The 9,968-nt window shown below is 41.2% G+C and overlaps 1 protein-coding gene across 1 annotated transcript; it reads left to right on the top strand.

Moving 5' to 3' along the window:
• Positions 1–541: 541 nt before the first annotated feature.
• Positions 542–9,759, top strand: LOC119804524 (norrin cystine knot growth factor NDP). The gene is made up of 2 exons (XM_038315915.1): positions 542–709; positions 9,532–9,759. Exons 1-2 carry the CDS (start codon positions 542–544, stop codon positions 9,757–9,759), a joined length of 396 nt encoding a protein of 131 aa, XP_038171843.1.
• The last annotated feature ends 209 nt before the right edge of the window (positions 9,760–9,968 follow it).

Below are 9,968 nucleotides of genomic sequence, written 5' to 3'. Positions count from 1 at the left end.
CAAAGATGAGACCACCCAATTTAGTTATACTGTGGCCGGAACCATGTATTTTTAATCGCAACCATGGGCTCAAACTATTCCGGCTCTTAGGCACATAGATTCAAGCAATTAAAGTCAACATATGCTTCCACTCAACCGTCATGTCCATTTCCAAATCGTCATAAATATGTAGCATAAACACTAGGGTCGAGGGACATGAAATGGATGACAGCATAAGCTAATAAGGCTCCAGAAACCAATGTTCTTTAGTCCAAATGGCATGGGAATGTTTGACTTCGTATCTCTTGTGTTGCATCCATATTTCTGGGGAAAATAATTTCTGCCTTCATTCCAGCTATACAGTAGCTACTGTGGTGATCGGTTACAAGCGAAAGGAGCAAGACAAAACTCCAGCATACAAAGGACAATGACAACCAGAAAGCGACAGCCCCATCCTATCCTGGCCTTGAAAGGCACTGGATCCTAGGTGGTGACAGCATTTCCAATCTATTGTCCTCTGTCGCCCTCTGCTGTTCTTCTGGAGAAGTTTCCCCTTACAACAATGAGAAATCATGTACTAGCTGCATCCATTTCTATGCTCTCCCTGCTGGCCGTAATGGGAGATACAGACAGCAAAACAGACAGCTCCTTCCTGATGGACTCTCAACGCTGCATGAGACACCATTATGTCGATTCTATCAGTCATCCATTGTACAAGTGTAGCTCAAAGGTAAGATCAAGGTCGCTCCAAAGTCTTTGTGAAGATACCCCTTTCCCTCATTGACAGAAGAGAGGGGTGGTGGAGAACTGTGACCAGAGCCCAAAGTGTAGCTCTATGACTGGCTTGTAAAACTCACAAGGGAATCTTTCGAGTTTTCCCAGCATGCTTTGCAATTCCATGACTGTAATGGAGCATGTACATACTGATCCTGTTGTTGGGTATCCTGTGTCCCTAATGTTTATTTTCAATAAAGAAAGCAGAGGTTGGAAATAGGGCTCAGTGGATAAAGTGAGGACCTCAGTTTGGATCCCCAGCACCCATGTAAAAGAGCTGCCATGGTGGTACACACCTCTAATCTTAGGGCTGAGGAAGCAGAAACAGGAGAATCCGTGGGGCATGCTGGCTAGTCAATCTAGCTCCAGATTTAGTAAGAGACTCTGTCCTTAAAACTAAGGGAACAATTGAGGACCAAGCCCTCCATCAACCTCTGACCGCCACAATCACCTTTGTAAAAATGCACACATGTGCAGGAACATACATACACATCTCTCTCTCTCTCTCTCTCTCTCTCTCTCTCTCTCTCTCTCTCTCTCGCACACACACACACACACGCACATGCACACGCACACGCACACACGCACACATACATGCAATAAGAAAAGAAGATGGAGCCCCCAAGTTATCATAATTCCTTCTACCTGCATCAACAACAAAAAGAAGGGTAAGAAGTTGAGTAAGATTTAACAGTGGAACACATTCTTGGAGGCTCCTCAAACAGTTTTCTGAAGTACCTCAGAACGAGCTGTGTGGTCTAAACCTTCCTCCCGTGCCACATTTATATTAAAATGACTCCAGAACTAAAGATGACAATTCAGTTGTTTATCATTTTATCTTGCTTAGCAGTTTTGTCTTCTTTGCAGTGGGTAGAGTGTTCCTTGCACAAGTCATCTATGTCTCAGTGCTGAGAAGAGGTGTGCAAAGTACTAACACCCTAAAAGACCACCAAGAGTGGCAGCCATGTAGACCACCCAGAAGGGAGGCACAATGTAGGATGGAACGGATTCCAAATTAGAGTTCTCCTAACTACCATTGCCTCAGCCACGTACACTAAATGTGGCCACATTTAATAAATAAGACGTCGTTTAGCTCTACATCAAAGGATTTTCACTTTAGTCCTGAGACTAAAACAGCAACAACAAAGCCCATTGAAACATTCTCATATGTTAAGTATTTTTAAAATTACCCATATAATTAAGAATTTTCAAAACAATATAAATCACCAGAATTAAGCTCATAGAAATAAATCTCTCCACCCTCCATTTCAAACATGTCTGTGTTTAAATTTTCCATAACTTATGTCATTGTAGACCAAGAAAGATTTCTTATTTTAGTTTGAGGAGATAAGGGTTTGAAGGGATCAAAATTTAAGTTAAATCAATTTCACCATTGTATAAATAAGACCTAGGACTAAAGGAAAAGAAATAGAGATTTTTCCACTTGAGAAAATATTCTCTTTCTTATTTATACTTGAGGAACAAAACTGAAGAGAAAAATTAGATACTGAGCAAAAAGTTTCCTTCTTAGAAATGGAGAGCAGGAGCTGGTGGAGCTGGTGGGGATTAGGGGTGCACACTTGCTTAGGGTTCATTCCAGCACCACAGAAGCACAAAAAGCAGCAACAACAACTAAAACAACTAGGAGGGAAAGATAAGAGAAACATTTTTTAACCGTGATTGCTCAGAAATTACTTCAGAAGAGACAGCCTGCTTGTTAGTTCATGGACGATTTCTTTCTTTGTCGAACTGTTCTTTATAATCATGATTCTTTAAAGGAGAGGAAAAGAATTCAAATTTAAGAAAGTGTCGTTGTGATGAAAGGGAGGATAATAGAAAATAGTGGCATCTATAAAAAGTTGAGAGTGTACAGCAGAGCGCTTGCCTAGCATGTTTGAGATCCTAGGTTCCATCCCCAGAACTGAAAGAAAAGAAGAAAATAATCCAGAAAGATTGGGTAAAATGACTTATGATAGATGGAAGACTATCTTAGCATGTTAATCTAAGAGAGAAAAGTTCAAGGAAGAAATGCCATTACCTCAAACTCCCAGGGTTTGAGCAGGACTCTTAGAAACAACTTTTAGTCGATTGTTGTTCAACGTTGCTTCTCCCAGAATGCCACCGTGCATAGCAGTGTAAAACTTGATAACAGAAAAAAATGTTTCTCATTTCATGGAAGCAATCTGTTTTCCAACTTCCCAAATGACCCCAAATATAGCAATGGTTATATGTAAATGCTGCTTGTAATTATTAACCTTCCTTCCTTGGTCACAGAAATTTGCCTGGCAGAGTTTCAGTTACCAGACCCTTTCTGGAATAAATTTTCTTTATGTATTCAGGAAGAAAATGATTTTCATTTGGAAATATTATATAGTTTTTAACTTTTACAGACTTAGGCTGATATTCCCTCTGATAGGTCTTGTAGCATGAATAATAAAAAACCAGAGACAGAAATTGGGGTTCAATCTGAAATTCAGAAAAACAAAGGAGCCAAGTTACTAGGGAAGTCTTACCTCTAGCAAAGCTAGGTGACTGCAAAACTAAGCTTCTCTCTCGTCCCATTTTATATTCCCTTTAGTGCTGGGATTAAAGTCATGTGACTCCCTAGGACTGGGATTAAAGTTGTGAGCCGCCACCACCTGGAATTGTTTCTGCACTGATCTTGTGTAGCCCAGGGTGGCCTCGAACTCACAGAGATCCTCTGTCTGGCCTCCAGAATACAGATGAAATCTATGTGTGGTCAAAGGAAAGGAATGTACTTCCTTGAACACCTAACCTGTGTCAGTCATTTCAATACACACACACACACACACACACACACACACACACACGAATACACACATTCAATATATATATATATATATATATATATATATATATTCATTGCCAAGACACCTGCCATGTAGGTATTATCATTCCCATGATGCAACAAAGAAAACTTGCAACCCAGAAGAAAAGAGGAATTGGGTTTCTTGATGCCACACAATTTGGGAATGGCAGTATTTTCTTTGTAGAGTTCATTTTTCTGAACCTGGCTCCTCATATTGAAGAACTGCAGTAAGAATATAGGAGCTATCATTTAGAATTCTGGCCTAGGTGCCTGCATGAATGCTATACCTTACAATTTTTTCTACAACAAAAAAGAAATAATGGGTAAAGGTTTCCTGGACAACTTTGTGGGACTCTCTGTTCACGATGTCCCTGAACTCATATTTTCCCAGTTTCAGGTCCTTCCAACTCTTTCCTAACAATTCAGTAAAGATCTAAGATAGACTCAGCAGAAAAGACTGACCTACCAAGAAAGACAGTGTAGCCATTGTTTATATTATACCCAGTGTCTTCGTTAGTAATGATATCTCATGGGATTTGGTCCAAAAGGGCCTGGAAGTGGCAAGCCATTTCCATTCTTCCTAAGAAATCACATTTCCCTGAAATTCTGCTGAAAGGTCATACAGCACACAAACTGAGGATCTGCAGCCAGAAGAAACGGGCTGTCTGTAAAATGGTGACGGACACTAAGGCATCCCAGGCTTTACTGCAGTAGAGATCTGGTATTCAATTCTTGATTCACAGCTTTACAAATGAGTGATTTCAGGAAGCCAAATCATTGTTTAGTGCCTCAGTTTCCTCCTCTGCAAAAAGAGCTGTTTGCTCAATGACGTGGATATGTATGGTGGCAATGGTAATATTTGTAAAGCAACTAGCACAGAGCCTGCCATATAATAAACCTTTAATAAAGCCATAATGATACTGATGAAGAAGTTGTAAGCTAGACAGGTGTTTCAACCCACTTTTCTATTTCAGTCACTACTAAGACTTCCATAACTGTTGGGATCCCTGCAGTATTAAAGGATTAGGAATGCAAACTTTCCTATGACTCTGCTGGCTATGGGAGGGGTGGGGAAGAACAGAAGAGCAAAGTAAATATAAGCCCCTGTGCTGGGTACTGAGAGAGAGAGAGAGGATGAAACAGAAGCAGACTACTGGCTACCTTCACCAGGTGAATGGAGGAGGTGCAAGGGTGAGTTCTGACTCCTGACCAGCTTGTATTTTTGAGATCCTGGGTTGGAAATGTAACCTGGATCCATGGGTGTTTGAAGCCCAAGTTGTTGAGAAGTAGGGGACGGTGGTCCAAGGTAATAGAGTAGAACCAGGTTCTAAGGGTGGGGTGAGGGGCAACCACTCTGGGCAAGATGAGACAGCAGATTGTGAGGAAAGAAGGAGCTGAGTTGAGGAGACCAAGGCTGTAAACATTCCAAGAGAGAAGGTTTTTCGTGTCAAGGACTGAGCTGCAGGATTGGGAAAGAGCTGCTAGAATCCCCAAGCCCTGTTCTGTTGCTGCCCATCAAGTTCATAGGAAAATGTATAGGAGTAGAGATATGGAGTTTAAAATATAACTGATCACCTGAGACACGTGGCATAATTTTTAAAATAAGAAATTTATACTGATGGCTACTGTGTGCAGGCATCATGAAAGTTGTTAGAGACAAAAACAGTAGGGGAAGAAGACAAAGAATGTTTACCCCTCATAATGCTTCAAGAGGATATAAGAAAGGGAAGTGTTCTAGATACAAATGCCTCTTCACATCTGTTTGATATTTGGCTTGTGTGACAGTAACAGAGAGCAGTTGGTGTGATGTGAGTTCCCCTCCAAATCTTCAAATGTCATTCCTATGCTACTTTGTTCCCGTGGTTGTCATTTTGTTGCTGACCTCAGCTGGCACAGGCAACCCTTTAAATATTGACCTGGGTTCCTAGAGATGAGCTGAACAGTCATGTCTTGATGTCGCAGGTAAAGGAAGGTATGGGAAAGTGACATTGATGGATCTTGTTCCTGGCGCGTGCGTGTGTGTGTGTGTGTGTGTGTGTGTGTGTGTGTGAGAGAGAGAGAGAGAGAGAGAGAGAGAGAGAGAGAGAGAGAGAGAGAGAGAGAGAGAGAGAGAGAGAGAGAGACAAAGAGAGAGATCATCTGGAAGAAAGACATACTCAACTCAAAGTCATGAAACATATTTAGAAGGTTAAAATAATAGAAAAGAATGTTTCTGGACATGTTCAATTCTCATTATAAAGGTGAATTTATTCTCCTTCCTCTGTCCCTCCCTTGCTCTCTCTACCTCTTCGTGTGTGTGTGTGTGTGTGTTTGTGTGTGTGTGTGTAGTAAAGAGGCTGATTGTTGGTTGGTTCCCGGCTGTTTAGCCTGAAATAATCATACAGAAACTGTATTAATTAAATCACTCTTGGACTATTAGCTCTAGCTTCTTATTGACTAACTCTTATAATTTAACCCATTTCTATCAATCTGTATATTGCCACGTGGCTTATCGGCTAAAGTTCCATCTGGCTCCAGCAGGGATACATGTCTTCTCTCTGATTCAACCCTTCTTTTCCTGAGTATTCAGTTTAGTTTTCCTCACCTAGCTCTGCTCCTCTCTGCCCTGCTCTGCTATAGGCTCAAAGCAGTTCTTTATTCACTAATGGTAATCACAGAATACAGAGGGAAATCCCACATCGTGTGTGTGTGTGTGTGTGTGTGTGTGTGTGTGTGTGTGTGTGTGTGTGTTTACTGAGAACACCAAAAAGAAACTAATTGTTTCAGTGTTTGGAAGAGGAGACCCACAGACAAGATAGGAAGGTTTTCATTAGACAAAACCAAGTGAAAATGGCGTCCCTGGGAGAGTAAAGACATGCACAAAGGCAGGAAGCTGGAGAACTGAGGGCAGTCCCATGGGCTCTTAAGTAGTTAAGCTCGACTTTAACTAGAGCAGGGAGCAGATGATGAAAACAGCTACAAGACAGGAAGTACTTGACATGTGGGACAGTCACGGTAGGTACTGACTGTACATCTCTGTTCATTCATCTTGTGTAGAAACAGTACACGGGAAACAGGGACAAGGGCCACTGAAGGTGGACCTAGGTCCTTCCATCCTAGAGATCTTGTCCTTCACTGTGGACTGGGCATGGAGCATGATATCCTGAAAACTTTTAGTTTAATCACAATTAAGGTAGCTTATCTTCAAGTTGCCCTGTATTGTAGACTTGACTAATTTTATGGACAGCTAATATCCTGATCAGTTAGGACCATATTTGACTCTCTGTGTATGTCTTACTGGGATATCCCATGCTGTCTTTGATTCTTTGTAATTATTCTTGTTGGAACAGGTTTGTTTTATCCACCTGGATCTCTAAAGACTTCACTTTGGAAAGTGGCTGAATGATTGCTTTACTCTCCAATAGGTAATCTGGATTAGAGAGCAGCAAATTTTATGCTGCTTCAGTGTGTGAAGCAACTTTCCCCATGTACTGGCACATACAAGGAGAAGCAACTGGGGAAGTTCTAGGACTCTCAGAGAAATGGGGTAGACACCAGAGATGGGCCAGGTATTGTTTATCTACAGCATAATCCTCTCAAACCTGTTTGGGATGATGTTTATCTTGCCTGTCAGTTTGAAGAACAGATAAAATAGCAATAAAAACTTTAATAGAATCAAAACAGCTTACAATAGCCATTTTCTCTCTGCCTTTGTGCCCTTGCAAAGAAAGTAATGTTAGACCAATCCAATGTATTCTTCCCTTAGTCCTGCTAGTTTTTTCTGCTACTGTCTCATAGTTCCTTTATGTTCCTTTAATTGTTGACATTTCTCCCAGTATTTCCTCAGATAATGATGTTAGTAATCTTTAACTATCAGTTTAATTTTGCCCCATAGGATGATGTCAGAAGTCATCTATAGTGAGTCTTTAATATTAACTGCTAATTACCAAAATATTATAAGGTTCTATATCACCAGGGATCAAGCTGCCTTGGCCCGTCTCACTCATGCCTCCCATCCCTAGTATTCCGGGATCATTGAACTATATGAGCTGCCATTTATCTTTGTAGGGCAAACCCCTGTCTTAACGCACATTCAAAGCACCTTTTCTTTGGGTTTAGCTCAAACTTTTTTGGGAAAGCAGAGCAAATGATTCCACCTGCCTACTGTTATAATTTAAACTAAGCATGACCAGAAGAGTTCTTGCTTATCACTTTATCTCCTTGCACATCCACTCGTTGTATTTGACCTGGACATGCCTAGGAATGTGTTCAGCATTTTTTCTTCTTGAACTGTGACCTTAAAGCAGACATGTTTGGTAATCTCTACCTTATGCTCAGTGTGATCAGGAATATGCCTACATCTAAAGTGCTTTCCAGTGTGAACACACATAGGCTCCCATAAGAAGCCTCCAGACTTCCTTTGTTTGGGAAGGTCATTACTTCAGAAATTTCCTCCTGAGTTCCTTACCTCTACTCGTTAAAAAAAAGAATCAAAGGAACCCTTTGGCCATCTCCTTAAGCTGTGTGCAAAATGTTGAGTATGAACATTTTCCTGAGGATAATTTTTATACTTTTTAAAGAGTCTTTCATTTTTAGATTTATTTATTTTCCTTTATGTGTATGTGTGTGCCTGCTTACCTGTATGCACATCTTCTCAGGTGTCTGAAAAGATCAGATGTTGGACCTCTCTGGAACTGGAGTTACAGGCTGTTGTGAACCATGTGGTGTAGGTTCTTGGAATAAATCCAGATCATCTGTAAGACCAGCAAGTGGTCTTAACCATGGAATCAGCTCTCCATCCCCTTAGTTAGTCTTAATAGAGTCTTACTATAAAGAACACACAAGCCCTGACACAGCAGCCCAACCCTCTGGAAATGGAGAGGGTCAGGGTGAATAATAATAAATAATAAATAAATCTAAATAAATAAACAAATAAGTAATAAATAAATCTAAAAATTCCTTGGCATGAATTTTCTCTAAATAACTCTGAAGATGCTGACATAAGTTGTATAAATGACAGGTACCTCTTTAAGGTATAAGCTCAGGTATAAACTCTTAGGCCCCGAAATATATCCTGTCTGTCTTACTTCACTTTCTTCGAAGTTACACCTAGAATATTTCTTCCAAAGCAACACTTAATTTATTTCTTTTTCTTCTACAGAGTCTACATCCTTCTGTTTAGTTATTTCCCACTGGATCCCCATTCCATCACTCTCTGTTTGATCCTGAATTTCAATCTGAAGTGACTTTCTGCTTGTTGTTGTTGGTAAAATTGCAGTACATTTGGGCAGTGATAGTCCTCCATCCATCAGGAGAAACTCATTTTGTACTCAGATGTTTATTTGGTTTTAGTTTTGGAGGCAAGGTGGTAACGCAAGCTAGTTTTGAACTCATTTATGTACTTGAAGATGACCTTAAACTCCTGATACTTCTGCCTCTACTAAATGCTGAAATTACAGGTGTGTGTCACCATCCATGGTTCATATGGCCCTAGAGACTGAACCCAGACATGTGGGTGCACTAAGCAAGCAATCTATCACCTGAACTACATCACCAGGCCCACTCCTGGATTTTTTTTTCACATCATAGTGGTACATCTTCTTAATTGATTCTAAGCCCTCACTGCACTTCACAGTCACCAAAGAAATCTTGAAAATGATGAAAGCTTGGGCCCTACTATAGGAGTTAAATTCAAAATGATTTCAGATGGGGTAGTGTTGAATGGTTTCCTACCAATATCCAGGTACTGGGAATTGAACCTAGAGGCTTGTGCATGCTAAACAAGTCCTCTACTGCCGAGCCACAATACCTTAAATATATATTTTAGGTTTACCAATAGATTCTGAGTTGCAGTCACTGGTCTGACTCAGCAGGAATAGGACAGGAGTGTTAGAGCCTTTCAAAGGATGCTGTGTTAACTTGAGATTTGGACACCTGCACAGAATAATCAGCTCCCCTTATTTTTCCAGATGGTGCTCCTGGCCAGATGTGAGGGGCACTGCAGCCAAGCATCACGCTCTGAGCCGTTGGTGTCCTTCAGCACTGTCCTCAAGCAACCTTTCCGTTCCTCCTGTCACTGCTGTCGTCCTCAGACCTCCAAGCTGAAGGCTTTGCGTCTGCGCTGCTCAGGGGGCATGCGACTCACCGCCACTTACCGGTACATCCTCTCCTGTCACTGTGAGGAATGCAGCTCCTGAGGCTTGCTGCTGAGTGGCTTTCTGGCTGGAACAACCACAGGAGCAGTTCAACCAGCCAGAGAAGGACTGGCAAGAAAAGAGTTAAGGCAGATAAAGATGGAGCGAGTCCCACAGGATTGTGCATATTCTAGTCCTTAAGACTCAATATGCCTTCAATGGAGAGTGACTCTGGGAACTCGTCTTTCATTTCCATCTCCTTTCCCTGAAAG

This window comes from Arvicola amphibius, chromosome X, assembly GCF_903992535.2.
Source record: "Arvicola amphibius chromosome X, mArvAmp1.2, whole genome shotgun sequence".
Taxonomy (NCBI): Eukaryota; Metazoa; Chordata; class Mammalia; order Rodentia; family Cricetidae; genus Arvicola; species Arvicola amphibius.
The sequence above is the reverse complement of the archived record's forward strand: the minus strand, read 5'-3'. Positions and strand labels throughout refer to the sequence as shown.

Excerpts from the sequence above, each read along its gene's own strand:
- LOC119804524 (XM_038315915.1), top strand. The coding sequence starts at position 542 with ATGAGAAATCATGTACTAGCTGCATCCATTTCTATGCTCTCCCTGCTG. Across the intron at positions 710-9,531 it reads TGTACAAGTGTAGCTCAAAG|ATGGTGCTCCTGGCCAGATG; the intron begins GTAAGATCAAGG and ends TTATTTTTCCAG.